Below are 24546 nucleotides of genomic sequence, written 5' to 3'. Positions count from 1 at the left end.
CTGTCTGATCTGGTCTGTCAGCCTGTCCATCACCACTAGAAAACGAAAGGGCTCAGAGCCGATCCTTGATGCAGTCCAACCTCCACCTTGAACTAGTCTGTCGTTCCTACTGCACACTTCACTGCTGTTACACTGTCCGCATACATGTCTTGCACCACCCTCACATACTTCCCTGGCACCCCTGACTTCTTCATATAATACCACAAAAATAAATAAATAAATAAATAAATAAAAAATACTTACAAATGTTTTTAAAAACCTAGCTTGCTCTTTGCCTGCTTTCAGGACAGTATCTAGGCTTTAAAGGACCAGAGAACACTCTTTAAACCTACAACTATTCAGTACAATAAACATCTCGTCATAAAGACTGTAGAAAGTAGTGGTACAAGAACAACTGTACAACTCATTATTGTACTTAGACACTATTTTGCAATGAGACTGACTGTAAGCTCAATGGATTACAGAAGCAGTGTTACAGTACTTTAATTTCACTCAGGTCTACTGCAGTGGGTCTAGCCCACTGCACAACCACATCACCCATCTATTTATTCATTTAAGTAAAAAAATATTTTTAAAGAAAATTACTGCAGCCATCTTTTTAGAATGAGTTCATTGATTAGTCGTATTGACTATTTATTCCGGACATTTACACTCAGCAGTCCAACCGAACACTGCAAAAAAAATGTTGCTGCACTTAAGGTTCCCAAGAGCACAGTGGCCTCCATAATCCTCAAATGGAAGACGTTTGGGACGACCAGAACCATTCCTAGAGCTGGCCGACCGGCCAAACTGAGCTATCGGGGGAGAAGAGCCTTGGTGAGAGAGGTAAAGAAGAACCCAAAGATCACTGTGGCTGAGCTCCAGAGATGCAGTCGGGAGATGGGAGAAAGTTGTAGAAAGTCAACCATCACTGCAGCCCTCCACCAGTGGGGGCTTTATGGCAGAGTGGCCCGACGGAAGCCTCTCCTCAGTGTAAGACACATGAAAGCCCGCATGGAGTTCTCCAAGATGGTGAGAAATAAGATTCTCTGGTCTGATGAGACCAAGATAGAACTTTTTGGCCTTAATTCTAAGTGGTATGTGTGGAGAAAACCAGGCACTTCTCATCACCTGTCCAGTACAGTCTCAACAATGAAGCATGGTGGTGGCAGCATCATGCTGTAGGGGTGTTTTTCAGCTGCAGGGACAGGACGACTGGTTGCAATCAAGGGAAAGATGAATGCGGCCAAGCACAGGGATATCCTGGACGAAAACCTTCTCCAGAGTGCTTTGGACCTCAGACTGGGCTGAAGGTTTACCTTCCAACAAGACAATGACCCTAAGCACACAGCTAAAATAACGATGGAGTGGCTTCACAACAACTCTGTGACTGTTCTTGAATGGCCCAGCCAGAGCCCTGACTTAAACCCAATTGAGCATCTCTGGAGAGACCTAAAAATAGCTGTCCACCAACGTTTACCGTCCAACCTGACAGAACTGGAGAGGACCTGCAAGGAGGAATGGCAGAGGATCCCCAAATCCAGGTGTGAAAGACTTGTTGCATCTTTCCCAAAAAGACTCCTGGCTGTATTAGATCAAAAGGGGGCTTCTACTAAATACTGAGCAAAGGGTCTGAATACTTAGGACCATGTGATATTTTAGTTTTTCTTTTTTAATAAATCTGCAACAGTGTCAACAATTCTGTGTTTTTCTGTCAATATAGGGTGCTATGTGTACATTAATGAGGAAAATAAATGAACTTAAATGATTTTAGCAAATGGCTGCAAAATAAAAAAGAGTGAAAAATTTAAGGGGGTCTGAATACTTTCCGTACCCACTGTATATATATATATATATATATATATATATATATATATATATATATATATATATATATATATATATATATATATATATATATATATTTTTTTTTTTTTATTTATGCATGTGTGTGGGTTGGTGTCTGTTCTGTCTCTGGGTATTGAGGGGTCTTATGGCTTGATTGACAAATCCATTATACAGTCTTACCACGAGGATCCGACTGCTTCAGTACTTTTTTGGCAGATGGCAGGAGGGTGAGGAGTATGTCCAAAGGTTGTGTGTGGGTCTTCCACAATGCCGGGAGCTTTGCAGAAACAGCGTGTAGTGTAAATGTCTGTGATTGAGGGAAAAAAGACCCTGATGATCTTCTCAGCTGTCCTTATTATTCATTGCCAGGTCTCGCATGCAAATTACCAACATGGGTATAACATACACTCTTAGACTGTTTAGTTGTATAAATGTTAATTGCAAGTTGTTCTGTATATGTACTTCTACCAAATGGCAAATAATTTGTGTGTATATACAGTACAGACCAAAAGTTTGGACACACCTTCTCATTCAAAGAGTTTTCTTTATTTTCATGACTATGAAAGTTGTAGAGTCACACTGAAGGCATCAAAACTATGAATTAACACATGTGGAATTATATACAGTACATAACAAAAAAGTGAACTGAAAATATGTCATATTGTAGGTTCTTCAAAGTAGGCATCAAGAGAATGCCAAGAGTGTGCAAAGCAGTAATCTAAGCAAAAGGTGGCTACTTTGATCCGTCTCCATACCCCCCTGTATGTACATCTGCCTCTTTCAACACAACCACCTGCATGTCCTCCCGCACCACATCCATATACCTCCTCCTTGGCCTTCCTCTTTTACTCCTTTCTGGTGGTTTCATCCTCAGCATTCTCCTACCGATATACCCCATGTTTTTGCACATTTCCAAACCATCTTAATCGCGCCTCACTCTAATAAACTAATTTCTAATCCTATGAATATTTGTCACTGCTGAAAAACCTGAAAACCTCAGCATCTTCAGCTTTGTACCTCCAGCCCCACCTTCTGTCTTTTTCTTAATGCCACTGTCTCTAAACCAGACACCATTGCAGGTCTCACCACAGTCCTATAAACTTTCCCTTTCACTCTTGCAGATACTCTTCTATCACAAATCACTTCTGTCACTCTTCTCCATCCACTCCACCCTGCCTGCACTCTTTTCTTCACTTCTCTAACACACTCTCCATTACTTTGCACTGTTGACCCCAGGTACCTGAACTCTTTCACCTTCTCCAACTCTTCTCCCTGCAACCGCACCACTCCACTGCCCTCCCTCTCATTCACACACATGTACTCTGTCTTACTCCTACTGACTTTCATTCCCCTTCTCTCCTGTGCATACCTCCAGCTCTCCAGGCTCTTCTCAACCTGCTCACTACTCACCACAAATCACATTATCATCCCCAAACATCGTAGTCCATGGAGACTCCTGTCTGATCTGGTCTGTCAGCCTGTCCATCACCACTAGAAAACGAAAGGGCTCAGAGCCGATCCTTGATGCAGTCCAACCTCCACCTTGAACTAGTCTGTCGTTCCTACTGCACACTTCACTGCTGTTACACTGTCCGCATACATGTCTTGCACCACCCTCACATACTTCCCTGGCACCCCTGACTTCTTCATATAATACCACAAAAATAAATAAATAAATAAATAAAAAATACTTACAAATGTTTTTAAAAACCTAGCTTGCTCTTTGCCTGCTTTCAGGACAGTATCTAGGCTTTAAAGGACCAGAGAACACTCTTTAAACCTACAACTATTCAGTACAATAAACATCTCGTCATAAAGACTGTAGAAAGTAGTGGTACAAGAACAACTGTACAACTCATTATTGTACTTAGACACTATTTTGCAATGAGACTGACTGTAAGCTCAATGGATTACAGAAGCAGTGTTACAGTACTTTAATTTCACTCAGGTCTACTGCAGTGGGTCTAGCCCACTGCACAACCACATCACCCATCTATTTATTCATTTAAGTAAAAAAATATTTTTAAAGAAAATTACTGCAGCCATCTTTTTAGAATGAGTTCATTGATTAGTCGTATTGACTATTTATTCCGGACATTTACACTCAGCAGTCCAACCGAACACTGCAAAAAAAATGTTGCTGCACTTAAGGTTCCCAAGAGCACAGTGGCCTCCATAATCCTCAAATGGAAGACGTTTGGGACGACCAGAACCATTCCTAGAGCTGGCCGACCGGCCAAACTGAGCTATCGGGGGAGAAGAGCCTTGGTGAGAGAGGTAAAGAAGAACCCAAAGATCACTGTGGCTGAGCTCCAGAGATGCAGTCGGGAGATGGGAGAAAGTTGTAGAAAGTCAACCATCACTGCAGCCCTCCACCAGTGGGGGCTTTATGGCAGAGTGGCCCGACGGAAGCCTCTCCTCAGTGTAAGACACATGAAAGCCCGCATGGAGTTCTCCAAGATGGTGAGAAATAAGATTCTCTGGTCTGATGAGACCAAGATAGAACTTTTTGGCCTTAATTCTAAGTGGTATGTGTGGAGAAAACCAGGCACTTCTCATCACCTGTCCAGTACAGTCTCAACAATGAAGCATGGTGGTGGCAGCATCATGCTGTAGGGGTGTTTTTCAGCTGCAGGGACAGGACGACTGGTTGCAATCAAGGGAAAGATGAATGCGGCCAAGCACAGGGATATCCTGGACGAAAACCTTCTCCAGAGTGCTTTGGACCTCAGACTGGGCTGAAGGTTTACCTTCCAACAAGACAATGACCCTAAGCACACAGCTAAAATAACGATGGAGTGGCTTCACAACAACTCTGTGACTGTTCTTGAATGGCCCAGCCAGAGCCCTGACTTAAACCCAATTGAGCATCTCTGGAGAGACCTAAAAATAGCTGTCCACCAACGTTTACCGTCCAACCTGACAGAACTGGAGAGGACCTGCAAGGAGGAATGGCAGAGGATCCCCAAATCCAGGTGTGAAAGACTTGTTGCATCTTTCCCAAAAAGACTCCTGGCTGTATTAGATCAAAAGGGGGCTTCTACTAAATACTGAGCAAAGGGTCTGAATACTTAGGACCATGTGATATTTTAGTTTTTCTTTTTTAATAAATCTGCAACAGTGTCAACAATTCTGTGTTTTTCTGTCAATATAGGGTGCTATGTGTACATTAATGAGGAAAATAAATGAACTTAAATGATTTTAGCAAATGGCTGCAAAATAAAAAAGAGTGAAAAATTTAAGGGGGTCTGAATACTTTCCGTACCCACTGTATATATATATATATATATATATATATATATATATATATATATATATATATATATATATATATATATATATATATATATAATTTTTTTTTTTTTATTTATGCATGTGTGTGGGTTGGTGTCTGTTCTGTCTCTGGGTATTGAGGGGTCTTATGGCTTGATTGACAAATCCATTATACAGTCTTACCACGAGGATCCGACTGCTTCAGTACTTTTTTGGCAGATGGCAGGAGGGTGAGGAGTATGTCCAAAGGTTGTGTGTGGGTCTTCCACAATGCCGGGAGCTTTGCAGAAACAGCGTGTAGTGTAAATGTCTGTGATTGAGGGAAAAAAGACCCTGATGATCTTCTCAGCTGTCCTTATTATTCATTGCCAGGTCTCGCATGCAAATTACCAACATGGGTATAACATACACTCTTAGACTGTTTAGTTGTATAAATGTTAATTGCAAGTTGTTCTGTATATGTACTTCTACCAAATGGCAAATAATTTGTGTGTATATACAGTACAGACCAAAAGTTTGGACACACCTTCTCATTCAAAGAGTTTTCTTTATTTTCATGACTATGAAAGTTGTAGAGTCACACTGAAGGCATCAAAACTATGAATTAACACATGTGGAATTATATACAGTACATAACAAAAAAGTGAACTGAAAATATGTCATATTGTAGGTTCTTCAAAGTAGGCATCAAGAGAATGCCAAGAGTGTGCAAAGCAGTAATCTAAGCAAAAGGTGGCTACTTTGATCCGTCTCCATACCCCCCTGTATGTACATCTGCCTCTTTCAACACAACCACCTGCATGTCCTCCCGCACCACATCCATATACCTCCTCCTTGGCCTTCCTCTTTTACTCCTTTCTGGTGGTTTCATCCTCAGCATTCTCCTACCGATATACCCCATGTTTTTGCACATTTCCAAACCATCTTAATCGCGCCTCACTCTAATAAACTAATTTCTAATCCTATGAATATTTGTCACTGCTGAAAAACCTGAAAACCTCAGCATCTTCAGCTTTGTACCTCCAGCCCCACCTTCTGTCTTTTTCTTAATGCCACTGTCTCTAAACCAGACACCATTGCAGGTCTCACCACAGTCCTATAAACTTTCCCTTTCACTCTTGCAGATACTCTTCTATCACAAATCACTTCTGTCACTCTTCTCCATCCACTCCACCCTGCCTGCACTCTTTTCTTCACTTCTCTAACACACTCTCCATTACTTTGCACTGTTGACCCCAGGTACCTGAACTCTTTCACCTTCTCCAACTCTTCTCCCTGCAACCGCACCACTCCACTGCCCTCCCTCTCATTCACACACATGTACTCTGTCTTACTCCTACTGACTTTCATTCCCCTTCTCTCCTGTGCATACCTCCAGCTCTCCAGGCTCTTCTCAACCTGCTCACTACTCACCACAAATCACATTATCATCCCCAAACATCGTAGTCCATGGAGACTCCTGTCTGATCTGGTCTGTCAGCCTGTCCATCACCACTAGAAAACGAAAGGGCTCAGAGCCGATCCTTGATGCAGTCCAACCTCCACCTTGAACTAGTCTGTCGTTCCTACTGCACACTTCACTGCTGTTACACTGTCCGCATACATGTCTTGCACCACCCTCACATACTTCCCTGGCACCCCTGACTTCTTCATATAATACCACAAAAATAAATAAATAAATAAATAAAAAATACTTACAAATGTTTTTAAAAACCTAGCTTGCTCTTTGCCTGCTTTCAGGACAGTATCTAGGCTTTAAAGGACCAGAGAACACTCTTTAAACCTACAACTATTCAGTACAATAAACATCTCGTCATAAAGACTGTAGAAAGTAGTGGTACAAGAACAACTGTACAACTCATTATTGTACTTAGACACTATTTTGCAATGAGACTGACTGTAAGCTCAATGGATTACAGAAGCAGTGTTACAGTACTTTAATTTCACTCAGGTCTACTGCAGTGGGTCTAGCCCACTGCACAACCACATCACCCATCTATTTATTCATTTAAGTAAAAAAATATTTTTAAAGAAAATTACTGCAGCCATCTTTTTAGAATGAGTTCATTGATTAGTCGTATTGACTATTTATTCCGGACATTTACACTCAGCAGTCCAACCGAACACTGCAAAGCATTATGTCGTGTGGTGCCTTTTTCAGCATAATCTTTTTGCTTGAATAATCTTAGCCCAATACATTACAGTAAAACCCCATTGGACGAGCATAATTCGTTCTTGAAAATTGCTCGTAGGTCCATTTGCTCGTACGTTCAAACTAATTTTCCCCATAGGAATGAATGTAAAAGTGATTTAATCCGTTCCGAAACTTCATTCGATCGCTTATTTCTGCAATTAAAAAGTATTTGTAGCCTATTTTAACAAACAAATACACCACAAATTACCGTAATGTAAAAATAATTTAACCCTAACCCCATGTGGTAGTGGTTGATAGCGAGTGTGAGACGTGCACCATGCTCGTAACCTTCTTGGTTTCCATGGTAATTGTATTTACTTTCGTTTTTACAGCACCATAACTGATTTTCTTGGGAGTTTTTGCTGCACTGAAAAACGAGAGCAAAAAAGTGATAAGTCATCAACTAAGCGACTGATGCGACCCTCCGCCGAAAACGGGGAACCGGCAGCGTGGGTTTGCTCGTGCCTTCGAAATTTGTTCGTGAAACAGGGTAAAATTTTGCAAGCAAGGTCGCTCGTATCTCCGTTTGCTCGTACAACAGGGTTTTACTGTATATGGAAAAAAGGTATTGGGACACCTGACTTTTCTACCCATTAATGGTTCTTCCTCAAACTGTTACCATGAAGTTGGAGGCACACAATTCTATAGGATGTCTTTGAACCTGTTCTAGCATGACAATGCCCCTGTGCATTGCCAGCTAGAAAAGCCAGCTCCATTATGGTATGGTTTAAATGGGTTGAAGCAAAAGAGCGAGTAGCCTGCTATAGAGGTCTGACCTCAGCCTTACTGAACACTATTGTAACTGGAAAACTGGCTGCACCCCAGCCGTCCTTACCTATATCAGTACCTGACTTTACCAAAAGCCACACATTTGAATGAACACAAATCTTCATAAGCCAACTCCAAAATATAGTGGAACATCTTTCCAGAAATGTCAAGGTTATTATAACAGCAAATGGGGACTTAATGTACAATGGGATGCTCAAAAACACATCTGGAAAGTATTCACAGCACTTCACTTTTTCCAAATTTTTATTCCAAAATGGATCAAATTCATTATTTTCCCCAAAATTCACCCCGTAATGACAACATTAAAAAAACACCCCATAATCACAACGTAAAATAAGTTTGTTTTAAATTTTTGCAAGTGTATTACAAATAAAAAGATGGAAAAAAAAATTCACAAATATTTACAGCCTTTCCCAGGACACTCAAAATTGAGCTCAGGTGCATCCTGTTTCCTCTGATCATCCTTGAGATGTTTCAACCACTTAATTTGAGTCCGCCTGTGGTAAATTCAGTTGATTGGACATAATTTGGAAGATTCACACCTGTCGATATGAGGTCCCACAGTTAACAGTGCATGTCATGGCACAAGCCAAGCCATGAAGTCCAAGGAATTCTCTGTAGACCTCTGATACAGGATTGTATCGAGGCACAAATCTGGGGAAGGGTACAGAAACATTTCTACAGCATTGAAGGTCCTATTGAGCACAGTGGCCTCCATCATCCATAAATGAAAAGAGTTTGGAACCACCAGGACTCTTCCTAGAGTGAGCCACCCTTCCAGACTGAGTGATCGTGCCTTAGTCAGGGAGGTGACCAAAAACCTGACGGTCGCTCTGAAAAATTTCTAGTGTTTCTCTGTGGAGAGAGAAGAACCTTCCATAAGAACAACCATCTCTGCAGCACTCCACTAAACAGGCCTGTATTGTAGAGTGGCCAGATGGAAGCCACTCCTCAGTAAAAGGCACATGACACCTAAAGGACTCTTAGACCATGAGAAACAAAATTCTTTAGTCTAATGAAACAAAGATTGGCCTGAATGCCATGTCTGGAGGAAATCAGGCACCACTCATCACCTGGTCAAAACCATCCCTGCAGTTAATTATGGTGGTGGCAGCATCATGCTGTGGGGATGTTTTTCAGCAGCAGGGACTGGCAGACTGGTCAGGAACAAGAGAAAGATGAATGAAGCAATATATAGAGACCTCCTTGATAAAAACCTGCTTCAGATAGCTCTGGACCTCAGACTGGGGTGACGGTTCATCCTCCAGCCGGATAACGACCTTAAGCACACAGCCAAGATAACCCGATTGAACCCAACTCAACATCTCTGGAGAGATCTGAAAATGGCTGCGCATCGACGATCCCCATCCAACCTGATGGAGCTTGAGAGGTTCTGCAAAGAAGAATTTGAGAAACTGCCCAAAAATAGGTGTGCCAAGCTTGTAGCATCATACAGACTCGAGGCTGTAATTGGTGCCAAAGAATTAAGCAAAGGGTGTGAATACTTATGTACATAAGATTTATTTTTTGTATAAATAGATTTCAAAAAAAGATTTTAAAAACACACTTCTTTCAACTTTTCATTATGGGGTATTGTTCGTACAATTTTGAGAAAAATAATGAATTTAATCTATTTTGGAATTAAGCTGCAACATAAAATGTGGAAAAAGTGAAGTTCTGTGAATACTTTCAATATGTACTGTACAAACTTTTGTCCGTATAGTTCATGTTCATTTAATGTCCTGTAAGTTTAGTACATAATACCTGCTCCTGATTTGGTTTTCTGATTGGATGATTCCTGCTTTATTTCATTTAATAATATGCCACAGGTTTGGTCCAACTTTGGTTTTTATGCCTCTTTATCAGATATTTATCTCAAGGAGTCTTCAGATTGATTTCATAGTATCTAGGAAAAAAACACTGATTTATGTGCAATTTTGCAGAAAAACTCTTCATAACAAGAATCTGAGATAGATCAGGGCCGAATGGGCTGACTGGTTCGAGCTGACAGGAAGTTTATAATAACTTGATCAATCAATCGTTCCTTTGGTGGTAAACAGAAAAGCAATCCAGAATGTGCAAGGTGTCAGATTTTGAGGTTCACGGACTACAACAGCAGGAAATTACATCCAGTCAGCTCAAGAACATGAATCTAAGTTTAGTGGCTGGGTAAATATCTGGACGAGTGAGCTGGTGTACAGGTTATTCCTTAAATGTATAAAAAAAAAAATTTTTTTAAGAATAAAGGTGCTTGAACACAGACAAACACTTAAGATGTGCAACAGTTGCTTTCCAGCAGCTGTTGATTAAAATGTGTGTGCTAAGAGAATTTGCCCATTAGCACACAGCCAGCAAACCATATAAAACCACTTTACCCAGGATATATGGCCTAATTTAGCTGGCACAAGCCTCTTCTTTTAAGTGCAAAGTACAGAAAGCTGTATAAACACGGAGAGTGGCAGTAGAGTTATAGCGTGTTTGCAGCCCACTGGAGGGCATAAATCCGTTAAAGCCGCTCCTGCAGAACAGACGGCCATAAAGCGAGCTGAGCAACATGCTAATGGAAGGAGAAACTATCGGACACTGACTGCTGCAGTTGAGCTGTAAAGAGAAACCCCTTGCCTCATAGGGAGAGGGATTGTGAATAAAAGCAAGACTTTGAAAGTCAGGAATATCACTGGATAATGTTCATTTTAGTTACCTGCAGTTTGGTAAGTGTGGGTCTAGGTCCTCCCACAAAGTGCTCTCGAGATGGCGCAGAGGCCTCCTGGTCCGATTCGAGGTGATGTGGAGAGTCTGGTTTTGGAGTCGAGCAAGGCTTTGGCATCTGAGGACTAAACAGAGGAATCCCACAATCCCCTGCAGCACGGCAGACCCCTGGCAGTTCCTGCACGCGCCGGTACCAGCGCAGTAGCAAAGGGAGATGGAGCAGGACATGAGGAGCGTGATTCTGTAGAGAGATCTGAAACAAAATGACAATAATGAACACAAGAAGAACGCTGGTCACATGCATGTGAAAATTCTGAGAGAAGAGAGAGAGCGCTGAATCAAAAAATATATTTTCTTATATTATCGTTCGTACATCTAACCTTGCTGTGACCCAAATAAAACAAATCACTCATCCTTTCCTGAGACATCCAACACTTTTAATGAGAATATCAGATTAAATAAAAACAAGAAAGAAATTCAAACTGGAACAATTTATGATAATTTACAAGAAGGAAGGAAGGAAGGAAGGAATTCAAAACTGAAAAATGAAAGAATTTATGATAATTTACAAGAAGGAAAGAAACAAAAGATAGAAAGAAAGAAAGCTACACAAAGTGCATGAAATGACAATGGAAAAGAAAGCAAGTGTAGAAAAATGAAAACGAAAGAACGCTACTTAATAAGGAAATGCATGACAATGTAAAAGCAAGAAAGAAAGATTTGGCACTGACAGAGACACAGGTGGAGAATTGAAACATAAACCATTTATTTGTAAATCAATAAACTGTTAAAAATATCTAGAAGGATCACACAGCATTTGTGTTTAAACAGTTCAGAGTCCACATGTTCAGACATCTTTACGTCGCTAATATTATTAGACGCTTGCAGTTGAGCCCTCAGTAAGAAGTGGAGATATAGTGTAGCTCCACCTACTACTGCCTGACAGTCACTCAATGCATGAACATGGCAACATCCATAAGTTTTTAGAAGCTGTTTTCTTTAATGGGGGTTCAAATAAACTAAACGTTTGGCCATATTGAGTCTGAAACATCGATTACTTAATATTCATTTCATGTTTGCACCGCTGATTTGCAAAATCGATCCTCCTGCAATCGTGCCGAATAATAATACGGCTGGGATCACCTGCAGCACATGACTGCAGTGCTGATGTTCAGTATCTGCTATCTGACTCCTGATGACCAGAATCGTCTAAATGTTGGCTGAACATGTGCTTTTAGCAACAGCTCACTACATTTCCTCACATCCAGCTAATAAGAATATTATAAAAGAAAGAAAGAAAGAAAGAAAGAAAGAAAGAAAGAAAGAAAGAAAGAAGGAAAGAAGGAAAGAAGGAAAGAAAGAAAGAAAGAAAGAAAGAAAGAAAGAAAGAAGGAAAGAAAGAAAGAAGGAAAGAAAGAAAGAAAGAAGGAAAGAAGGAAAGAAAGAAGGAAAGAAAGAAGGAAAGAAAGAAAGAACACAAAGAGAAAAAAGAACATGAATGAAAACACTAGAAAGAAAGAAAGAAAGAAAGAAAGAAAGAAAGAAAGAAAGAAAGAAAGAAAGAAAGAAAGAAAGAAAGAAAGAAAGAAAGAAAGAAAGAAAGAAAGAAAGAAAGAAAGAAAGAAAGAAAGAAAGAAAGAAAGAAAGAAAGAACCAAAAAAGAAAGAAACCAAAAAAGAAAGAAAGAAAGAAAGAAAGAAAGAAAGAAAGAAAGAAAGAAAGAAAGAAAGAAAGAAAGAAGGAAAGAAGGAAAGAAAGAAAGAAAGAAAGAAAGAAGGAAAGAAAGAAAGAAGGAAAGAAAGAAAGAAGGAAAGAAAGAAAGAAAGAAAGAAGGAAAGAAAGAAAGAAAGAAAGAAAGAAAGAAAGAAAGAAAGAAAGAAAGAAAGAAAGAAAGAACAAAAAAAATGAAAGCACCAAAAAAGAAAGAAAGAACACAAAGAGAAAAAAGAACATGAATGAAAACACTAGAAAGAAAGAAAGAAAGAAAGAAAGAAAGAAAGAAAGAAAGAAAGAAAGAAAGAAAGAAAGAAAGAAAGAAAGAAAGAAAGCACCAAAAAAGAAAGAAAGAAAGAAAGAAAGAAAGAAAGAAAGAAAGAACCAAAAAAGAAAGAAAGAAAGAAAGAAAGAAAGAAAGAAAGAAAGAAAGCACCAAAAAAGAAAGAAAGAACACAAAGAGAAAAAAGAACATGAATGAAAGCACCAAAAAAGAAAGAAAGAACACAAAGAGAAAAAAGAACATGAATAAAAACACTAGAAAGAAAGAAAGAAAGAAAGAAAGAAAGAAAGAAAGAAAGAAAGAAAGAACAAAAAAAAATGAAAGCACCAAAAAAGAAAGAAAGAACACAAAGAGAAAAAAGAACATGAATGAAAACACTAGAAAGAAAGAAAGAAAGAAAGAAAGAAAGAAAGAAAGAAAGAAAGAAAGAAAGAAAGAAAGAAAGAAAGAAAGAAAGAAAGAAAGCACCAAAAAAGAAAGAAAGAACACAAAGAGAAAAAAGAACATGAATGAAAACACTAGAAAGAAAGAAAGAAAGAAAGAAAGAAAGAAAGAAAGAAAGAAAGAAAGAAAGAAAGAAAGAAAGAAAGAAAGAAAGAAAGAAAGAAAGAAAGAAAGAAAGAACAGTAAAAGAAAAAAAAGAGCTGAAAGAAAAAAAAACAAGGAAAAAAAAAAGAAACAATGTAAAAGAAAGAAAAAGAAAAAAGAGATACTATATGTGCACTTGCAGGACTGATAGATTGTTGTAAATAAAATTCACTGTTATATTAACATGCCATGTACCTCTGATATCTTTACCCTCTTTAGCATAAATTAACCCCTTTATTGAGTGCACACACACACACGGACACACACACGGACGGACACACGGACGGACACACGGACGGACACACGGACGGACACACGGACGGACGGACACACGGACGGACGGACACACACACGGACGGACACACACACGGACACGCAGCTAGCGATTCAGGAGCCTCAAAGTTACAGTTTTTCTCTGCTGCTTTGGAGCGTTTCTCAGATCAGAAATGAAAATCTCAAAACTACTTGTTCAACCTCCACATCATGGAGTTATCATCAAACTGTGAACACTTTGGTACATTATTTAATCGATTGTGTACAAGTGTCTGCTGTTTCCTACATTATCAGTTGCTAATGTTCATGTTGATCAAAATATATTCTACTGGTTTCACCCGAATAGTTTTAACCCCCAAAACATCTCAGCATCAGTTCATTGTATAAGTCATTGAATGCAAAATGGTTAAACCAGTTGTCAGAATCTAAACAAATTTCTATTCAACTTTTTTATTAGTAAATGTGTATTGATAAATTGTGCAGATGAATCTTGAAATGTTACTAATGAAGGCGATTGGATGGCATCAGTTCGACCAATAATCAACTAGTTCTCAAACAGGTCTTGAATAAGATCTGAATCTTGTGAACCTTCAATTGGCAACAGAGCAAAACACAGATTTACAATTTCTGAAAATGGATGAACAACTAAGAAACGAACAGACGCTATTACAGGACAGTAAAAGTGTAAATGCTGTCCGGACTCTTGCAATCAATATAAATCAAATAAATGCATTCGTGCTGAAATTCATAAATACACCATACAGAAGAAATCCCAGTTTGTGCAGTTACAATCACTGTAATCCAAACCGTAGTTTATAACCAGGAAATGCTGAAACCGTTCGGCGTCATACTGACGACATGACTAAACATTTTGACGAACGCGTTTGTGATCAATGACAAAAGGGCATTAAAGATTTAAACTAAAGATTTGTTTGTATTAAGATTGCACTCAAATATCAAGCTTTAGTCAAGAAATGCTTCAAGCAACTGGAAACAGATCTCTGCATTTTCGTTTCAGTTTTTCAGCTGCCACGCAGACACTTTGTCCCACTGCAGCGTCTCACTGCGTCTCAAAGCGCACGGCTCAGCAGGCGAGGTGAGACTTACAGGCCTCGCTTCACTGCTGCCCTGCCAAGATGAAAGCCGGCGACAATTTTGTCAAAAGTCCTTTCGGACGTATTTGGGTCATATTCGGTCATGTGGATACAAGTAAGAGCTCAGCTTTATTACTTTGAACAGATAGAAGGAGGACGCAGTCCTGCTGGACTTCCCAACTGCCCTCAAACACTCGTTTAAGCCACAGCAGGATAAGGCCATACCTAGTAACCTGTTTTCTCTCCCTTTCCAACGTGATCCTGATGCACTTCTCCTGCTTTAACTCGTCTCATACTCCACACCTGCTCGATTCATCCAGCTGCTCGACTCCCGCTCAGTTCCTCCTGCTACTTAATCTGGAGCTTTCTGCACTTGTGACTCATCTCCTGCAGCTGTGGATAATCGAACCACGACAACCAAAAGATTGTATTTTCCAAAAAAGCTTTCCAGGACTGGCTCAATACTGCAGTCACAAACACCTCTGCTATCCAGGTGCTCATGTCAGAAGCTCGGCGAGATAACACAAAATATCATAATCACAATGAAGGCATTTCTACACTGCATACTTATCACCATAAACAGGCTTTCTGAACAACCTGGCAACAAAGCAGCAGTAATATTTGGATGACAGTTTAATATCAGAAAGCAGAAAGGCATCAAAGCTGAAAGTAATTATAAAGATTCATAATTACTGCTTTTGATAAGAGTTTTTTATTCATTTATTTATTGTTTTAAAGGATACATTTAATGATTTTCTCAGAAAGTTATAGTGTTGTGTGTATGGTCATATAAATCTCAACATCAAATCAAACACTGCACCTCATTTCAACACACATAAGAAAGATGATTAAAGACAGAAATAAAGTATGACAAAGAAAGACAGAATTAAAGAACAGAAAGAAAGGACAGACGATAAAGGACACTAAGTGTTGAATGAAAAAGAAAAAAAAAAGATTTCAATAATTCAATAAACCAAACATTTCTCTGATTTTTACTCCACTTCACTTCATCCTGAGGCAAATCACACACTGCACTTTTCCTCACACGTCCCACACTAACTCACAGCCTTTACAATTAAAATGAATAACTTCATTTCTCAGTAATTGTATTTAAGTACACAAACAGTAAGTCAACTCATCAACTCTTTAATATATTGTTGTTATTATCCTCAGTATGATCAAGACATCATTTCAGCAACATTTTGTCATGTTATAGCCCTATTAAAAAAAAACAGACTCATTTATATTCTACAAACAATACCCCTTAACGACAACGTGGAAAAAGTCTTTGCAAATTCATTAAAAAAAAGATTAAAAAAAGAAAAAAATCATGTATATAAGTATTGACAGCCTTTGCTCAATAATTTGTTAAAGCACCTTTGGCACCCATTACAGCCTCAATTCCATTTAAGTATGACGCTACAAGCTCGACACACCTATACATTTATACACATATCAGACTATAAAGATTTGTAATGATTTTTTAAGATCAACAGAAGACGGGTTTCGTGTTCTTTTTATCTCCAGTTATATCAAATTCATCTTACGCCTCCATTAACTACATTCACCATAGCAGTTATGTTGAATGCAAAATGATGTATTTAATTCCTGTAAGGTATTTAGAAAACGATTACAATAATTGTCCCACCACGTACGCTACTGCAACTGCATGTTACTATGGTTACAGATACAGAGCATTCGTTTAGAACGGTGATTAAACTGTCTCAACGCCCACTGAAAGCACACCTTCAAGCCAATCCGAACAGAGTGTTGAAAACGATGATGGTATAAAATACACGGTTCCATTATCTGTAATTTTCTGTATTTGAATTCACTGCGTATACAATATACAAATGCATATACAATACGATGCTAGGGCTTTTTGGTGAAACTTATCATTCCGTGGAAAACAAAAATGATTTTTTTTAAAAGTTAAAAAAGAAACATGGAAAAAACTGAGGTGATGGAAGTTAAATAAATTAATTTAGCACATGAATGATTAGCAAAATAGAAATTTTATTCAGCTCATGATCCAAAAGCCCTGTGGAACTTTCTGGCAAGCTTTCTTGCTTCTGGCTGATGTGACCGAGTTACAATAGAGATATTATTTTCATGAAAGATTTTTATAGAATATGTAATAATCATTTAAAAATGCAAAAATACAAGCAGAATTTACAAGATGTTTTTGTTTGAAATAAATCTAATAATTATTTGCCCTGCGTGTGATCTGCATGTGCTGGACAGAGCAGTGACTCAAAATATGAAAAGCACATTTCTTTTTGTACGGAAATATGATTTATTTTGGAGCTCGGTACATTGGGTCGGGTGAAACCAAGTTAAACTTGAACTTGCGGTCTGTGTGTTTGTTCTATATTTGGCTTCTGATTCAGGGTTGCCAAGTTTCCATTAAAATATTAGCATGCTGCAAATCCAAGACAGAAAGACAAGTCTTTTTGTGCATTTATTCCAGTAAAAGAGATTTTCCAGTCAAGGGAGATTTTGCAGAAATTTGGCAACCCTCCTCATCACTTTCACAAATAATTTCTACAATTGATGCCAACAAAATCCTTGAATTGGTGCAAGTTTCTCCTGTTTGTCCACTTTGCATTTTGTAAATTGCTAAAAAAATATTATATATATTTTTTATACAAAAGTATTGGGACAACAGGGTCGAGATCAGAGCGCTGCAAAAGTCTGCTAAAGATCTTCTACTAAAAAAGATGCAAACCATACCCTAATTTTGCTCTTTCAGAACAATACATTTCATGCAACGTTAACAGAACATTAAAAGATTTTTGTCTGTGATGAAGATAACAGCCGGTAACTCTGTAAAACAACCAAACACCACATAATAATAGAACCATGAGAAGAAATCGATGGGACAATTTCTCTCATTTGATTTCCCTCACATTACAAATATAGGCACACTTACAGCACATCACTACAGAAACCTTACCCAGTGCAGAAGCTCACATCATATCAAGTCATGAGTTTGCCTCATTCGGTCATAACTCTTTATGCTGACTGCATGATGCATCTAATGTGATGCACATAGTCGAATGTCAGGACCACCACGGAGCTGAGCTGCCTCCCTTGAGCTGACCCGAAAAAGCAACTCCAAATGCACCTTTAACACACTCTGAATCCCAGCAATGCTTTGGCACAGAAAAATGGGTTTCAACACAAATACAAAAATTGCTATAAAAGCAGCCCTGAGCCACATAGATGTCTATACACTTCCTCAATCATACATAGAAAAAGAAATTGTTAAAATCACTTAAATCGACTGTAAATCTCAAATGACTCAATTTTAGAGTTACATGTATTGTTGTGGAACAAGCTGCACTCCTTTTTTTCTTTTCGCAGTTTGGCATGATACAGAAAATCTTTCAGTCTGTTTCATGCATTTTTTTCTCTGATTATTGCAAAGCACTGACACTAGAATCTCCTTCTTTTTTAATTTTATAATAAAGCTTCCCTGATACAAGACCCTGTGTAATCTGCCATTAAAAAAACTAATACACAATATAAACAAAGGTTTTTGGAATCCTGACCATTAGGTTCATATGTGCTTTTTGAACATCCCTTTCTAAATTTAGTCCCTGTTTCCTGTTATAACCTCCATTCTTCTGGGAAGATGTTCCACTAGATTTTGGAGTGTGCTTGTGGAGATTTGTGCTCATTCAGCCACAATGGTGTTAATAAGTGAGTATAGGTAAGGTGAGGCCTGGGGTGCAAGTCAATGTTCCACTTCATCCCAAAGGTGGTCAATAGGGTTGAGGTCAGCGCTCTATGGCAGACCATTTAAGCTCTTCCACTCCAACCTATAAGTTCATGAAGCTGGCTTTGTGCACAGGGGAATTGTTATGCTGGAACAGGTTTGTGTCTCTTAGTTCAAGTGAAGGGAAAATGTGATCCAGATGCATTCTATACAACTTTGTGATAACAGATTGGAGAAGAACCACATACGGCTGGAAAAGTCAAGCGTCCCAATACTTTTGTCAATATAGTGTATATAACTATGCAAGTGCATTCATTTAAGCTCGTGATTGGTTTGCAGCAAAACAGCTACTGTTACTATCAGAGTTATAGTTTTATATTGTTATAAAAAAAAGAATCTACATCTTCAGACAATCCGAATGAAGAATTTAAAATCACCATCGTATAATCTGATGCATCACACAAGCGATCCCTACTGAGCAATAAAATGAACATATAATGAGGTCTGCTATTCAGCAGTGCGTTTCCAGAGCAAAACAAAGCAACTAAACAGACCATTCATTTGAATTAAAACTGCAGGTGCATCAAAACACTGTTAAATTATTTAAAGAACAGTCTTGGAATTCGAATTAAATCACAGATGAAAAGTCTTTACGAAGGAAATCTTTGAACGAGATGAAACGTACACAAATACGCCCTTCAAGTATAATTGATCAAACAAGACATATATGGAGTTCAAAGTATAGTACATCGTTTTCCCCTCGAGCTACATGGATAATGACGTTAGTGCTTTGTTTAAATCGATTAGAGACCGATTTATTTTAGTTCTCATCGCTGCTTTTTTTTTGTTGCCAATAATATCATAAAAAGAAATCGAAATAATTGGGCAAAACGCTCAGGAAAAAATAAATGTAGATCTTCACAAACCAGGTTCAGACCAAACAGACAACAGACACTAAAAGTAGGCAAACTAAAATTTGGACCAAAAGACTCAACTGAACCCAAAGACATTTAAAATTTCATTTATGGTATTTGGCAAATGCCTTATCCAGGGCGACTTACAACGATTTTATTTATACAATCAAGCAGGACCCGACAATGGCAACTTGGTGGTGCTGGGATTTGAACTCACAACCTTTTGATCAGAAGTCCAACATCTTAGCCAATTCCTTCCCCAACAACAAATAAATTAGTGACGGAGATGAAGGATTCGGGGTACCAAAGTATTTGGTCACCATTACGTGAGTTTTTACGAGAGACCGAAGTTAGCAGGTAATCACCATGACAAAAACCTAGCCTTTTAAAGAAGTGTTTTCTGACCAGACGAACTAAATATTAAACTGTTAGGCCTTAGTGCTATATATAGAAAAAATAAAGAATGACGCATTTAATCCAAAGCCCATCATCCCAGCTGTGAAGTATGGGGATGGCAGCATTATGCTCAATGGAGTTTTGCTGGAAAAGGGACTGACGCACTTAAAAAAAAAAAAATGGCATCAATGGTAAGAAAGATTATCTAGAAATACACAAGTGAAACCTTTAAACATCAGGCTCAAAGGTAAAACTTGTTTGCAGGAGGGTCCTCCAGCAGGACAATGATCCTGAGCTTATCTCCAAAGTTTAAAGACAACAAAGTAAAACTATTGGCGTGTACATCAGAAAGACTTGATCTGAATCCCATAGAAAATCTGTGAAAAAAAGTTACCAGTTCTATCAGGAAGCGTAAACATTTTGACAAAATACTCTGAAAGGGTTTTAAAAAAGCTACACCAAGAATTCATTGAAAGGCAATACAATAAAATACGAATAAAGTATATATATACACCTTTGTCCCCAAACCAGAATTCGTAAATAAAAGCTCAAGCAAATATTTCTATTAGCAATTAGCTTATTTTATTTGTACTCTTCAGGAAATAAAGCGTATGATGGTTACACTTCTTCTCCAGCCAATTAGCAGAAACAGGAGGTGTCCCTTGAGGTGTCTGGAGTGTAGAAAATATAGAATATACAGCCAGACTACATAATAATCACCACTACACTACATGCTGAGGGGAAAAACGCTTTCAAATGGCCACCACTATTCATTTTCTATTCATATTATGTCTATTAGAAGAGACAAAACATTTCGGTTTCAACTGTGTTTTATAACTTTCCATGACAATAAACTGCCGGCTGTGCGGTTCCCGTACTTCTGAGGTACATTAGCCTGGTCAATCAGGTACAAAACTAAACTAGCAAATTTGAAACTTTAAAAAAATCTTGGGCTGATCGAGTCGATATTAAAGTTGGTGGAAAATTGGTGTAAAGGTACTTATTTTCAAACCTATTGCTCAAGCAGATACCCAGGGTATCAAATAATATTTAAAAAGCTTCTAATAATAGATGCTTTCTGAAGTGAAAGGAGCCAGTGGAATTTTCTTTTACCAGGTATTGATGGATGCACGGGAGCAAGACCACATCTGTGAGCGTGAAGAAAAGCCCCTCAGCGAACACATGCTCCAGTTCTGGCAGCTCGGTAGTCTTCACTTTCCTTATGTCAGAGCTCTCTCTGGTGGTGGAAACAGTTGGAGCGCCATCCATGGACAGTTTTGCCATAGCTGCGCTTATCTCTACTCCACGCTGGCTCTTGTACTGAGGATCCTCTTGCTGGTTAGCCTGTGATTGAAAGTTCTGCTCGGCGTTCTGCTGCTGTTGAAGCTTGTGACGTCGGAGCTTGTCATCGTTGTGCACCTTGACCGGTTCGGCTAACCGGTGCTCCAGTTGGATGAGAGCGGCAGGAAGTTGGAATTGCTCCTCTGTGGGGTTTCGCAGGTGATCCTCGACTGCTGAAGGAATGTCCAGTTCACATAACCTGGTCCAGCGGCTCACCTACCACAGGAAAGGGGGATAATAATTTATGGTTCCACACACGGTTCTATGTAATTAAGTTATATGACTTAATTACATTACAATCAAAACACTTTGGGGGTGTCCTGTTAAACTGGGAGCATATAGATGATACTCCTAAAAATGCTAAATATATCAGTCCAAACTTTACCTAACATCAAATATACATACATGTGTGTATAAACAATTCCCAGAAGCTACCACATTACAAGTTTCAATGCCTGGTTCCTGTGTTTGCTTGTAGTCTCACCTCAGCACAGGCCTTCAGGCAGGTATTCTTGAAGCCCAGTAGTGAGGCCACATCTCTGCGCTGTGGCTCCAGCCGGCACGTCGTCTGGATGATGTGCCTGAGCACCACAGCCAGTCCGGCTCTGCAGAATCTCCCGTTCGATTCCAGCACAGCCGGCAGACGACACGTCGCCACCAGAGCAGGAGCCTCTGCCCTCTTTACTTCAGACACAGTCAGGCTCTTTGGAAGGGATCCTGCCAAAGCCTCTACACTACCAGGCAGATCTGAGACCAGATAAACTTTGAAAGAAGTGCACTCAGTGTAGGACAGTAGGAACAGTGTGATGGAGGAGTGCAGAGGAAAAACCACTGCTCCGTCGAGGTTATAGACCTCCAGGAAAATACTCGATTCCGCAGGGTGTAGGTTTGAGTGCTTCATTCTAATCCAATAGATAAGCGATTTGTAATAGAAAGGTGAGCATGTATAAAAAGCATCCTGAAAAACAAAACAAAAAAACTATGAACCTGTTGGGTCTTGGGTGTTTACTATCTTAATGATAACTAATATAAAACCATTTAATGGGTTTTAAGATTTCTAAACCCATTCGGTCACAGATGTCGATATATGCAATTAGTAGAGAAATAAATGATGTGAAGGAAAGGGTTGCTGAGTTTCACATGTTCTCCCATCGTTTGTGTGGGTTTCCTCTGGGTCCATTAGTTTCCAAAAACATTTATATTAGTTAGTAAACCTTTACCAAATTTGTATGTTGAGAATGTGCCTACTGTGCTAAGGATAAAGTGCATACTAGACAGAAAGACATAAAAAAAAAAATACAAACATCAGTAATAAAGATGAATATAAATAAATATACAGATAAAAAAAATCAATATACAACTTACAGATATAAATAAATCTAGAAAGACCAATAACTTGATAAATAAAAAAAACTAAATAGAACATGTCTAAACCATCTAAATAGTCAATTTGTCTCCAAAATGTCCTACATGTGCTGTCCCTCTAATAATCTCGTTTTTAATCATGTCCATCGTCGTCACTCCCAACGGAAACCTCAACATCTTCAGCTCTGCTCCCTCCTGCTCCACCTTCTGTCTTTTACTCAATGCCACTGTCTCTAATCCATACAACATCGCAGGTCTCACCACAGTCCTATAAACTTTCCCTTTCACTCTCACAGATACTCTTCTATCACAAATCACTCCTGTCACTCTTCTCCACCCACTCCACCCTGCCTGCACTCTTTTCTTCACACTTTTGACCCCAGGTACCTGAACTCCTCCTCCTCTTCTCCCTGCAACCGCACAATTCCACTGCCCTCCCTCTCATTCACACACATGTACTCTGTCTTACTACTACTGACTTTCATTCCCCTTCTCTCCAGCGTGTACCTCCACCTCTCCAGGCTCTTCTCAACCTGCTCACTACTCTCACCACAAATCACAATATCATCCGCAAACATCATACTCCATTAAGGCTTTTGTCTGTCCTCGTCCATCAAACTGTCAATCACCTCTGCAAACAGGAAAGGGTTTAGAGCCGATCCTTGATGCAGTCCAACCTTCACCTTGAACCAGTCTGTCGTTCTTACTGCACACTTCACTGAAGAAGATAGCTGTACATATATAAAATAAAGAGATCGATAGATCGATAGAGTAACAAAGATATACAATATACATCGACAGACAAGACAGATGACCAGCAAACATGGTTCACTATTAAAACCATAAATCACTGTCAACCAGTCCAGACCACAAAGCACCAACAGAATGATCTGATGATTATCTTTGACTCAGCAGTTTATTATAAAATAAACGATATTAATAATCAAATAATAAAATCACAGTGTTTAATGCTCTTGTGTGGCTAGCGAGCTAAGTGTTAGCAGCGTTAGCCTTCCTCCCAAGCTCTTTGTCCTATATAATTTAAGCCAAACACCAGACAATCCCTTATTGTAAGCCGACATTAGTGTGCAGATGGAGCTACTCACAGCGATTACAACTCCGCTGTTGATAAACTTTGATTCACGTGGTGCGCAAATGTAAAATGGGTGTTACAGGAAACCACACCGACTTGCAACAGAAAACGCTGAAAGCGTTCCTACCAACTTTCCTCCAACACGGTTATTTATGCAAAAAAAAAAACAAAAAAAAAAAAAACACAAAAAATCCGGAAGATCAAACATTACCTGACTGAAACTTTATCTGTTTAACTAGAATATTAATAAAAAAAAGTAATAATAATAAAAAATATATATTTATCGGAATTAACTATACCCATTAATGGCCGTTAGTATTAGTATTTTTTCAATTTTTTTATGTCCACAAAGCAGCATTTAAACGATAATCCATTGTTTTTAAGGCTATGTAAATGTGTTCACATAATATAATTATTGTTTAATTCAAAACCATTTTTATTTCATTCACAAACATGTCATTTCTCATCAATGTCTCCATCTAGCGGCAATATAGTGTCATTGTAGCACAATTTTTAAGTTGAACCCCAAATCATTAAACTTAATAAATTATATTTTATAACCTATAATTTATTAAGTTAAATTAAGTTTATCCCTTATGAGCGAGCCAGTGGCGACTGTGGCAAGTAAAAACACCCCTGAGATGGTACATGGAAGAAACCTTGAGAGAAACCAAACTCTCTGAATGATTTGTTACTATAAAAATTATCATATTTTAGACTGGTGCATTAATATAAACCTGTGATTTACCTTACGGTTCGAACTAATGCTGATTTCTTATTGATTTGATGCAGTGAAGCTGATGTTTTTCATCTATTTATATTCATGATGTACTGAAATAATATCTTAGAAACATGAAAATAAATTACAACAATATTTCAAACAAAATGTGGGCCAAGAAATGTAAATGTTTCTACAACAAGAAGCTGGATCTCTGTTGATTAAACTAGAAATTACACATTGATGTCTGTATTA

At 38.7% G+C, this 24546-nt stretch overlaps 1 protein-coding gene across 2 annotated transcripts in view; it reads right to left on the bottom strand.

Moving 5' to 3' along the window:
• The window catches only part of gstcd (glutathione S-transferase, C-terminal domain containing), a 162610-nt gene extending 138930 nt beyond the window's left edge, over nucleotides 1-23680 (bottom strand). For both annotated transcript variants that reach the window (XR_014533091.1, XM_083538742.1), the window contains exons 1-4: nucleotides 23587-23680; nucleotides 21600-22073; nucleotides 20888-21331; nucleotides 10785-11045 (exon numbers count right to left, since the gene is read on the bottom strand). Coding sequence is in view for 1 of the 2 variants with exons in the window: in XM_083538742.1 (XP_083394868.1) it covers nucleotides 10785-11045; nucleotides 20888-21331; nucleotides 21600-22016 (1122 nt within the window). In the remaining variant the exon portion in view is untranslated. The remainder of the gene's footprint in view (nucleotides 1-10784; nucleotides 11046-20887; nucleotides 21332-21599; nucleotides 22074-23586) is intronic.
• Between the last annotated feature and the right edge of the window lie 866 nt (nucleotides 23681-24546).

Source organism: Silurus aristotelis, assembly GCF_946808225.1.
Source record: "Silurus aristotelis genome assembly, chromosome: 4".
Classification (NCBI taxonomy): domain Eukaryota; kingdom Metazoa; phylum Chordata; class Actinopteri; order Siluriformes; family Siluridae; genus Silurus; species Silurus aristotelis.
The sequence above is the reverse complement of the archived record's forward strand: the minus strand, read 5'-3'. Positions and strand labels throughout refer to the sequence as shown.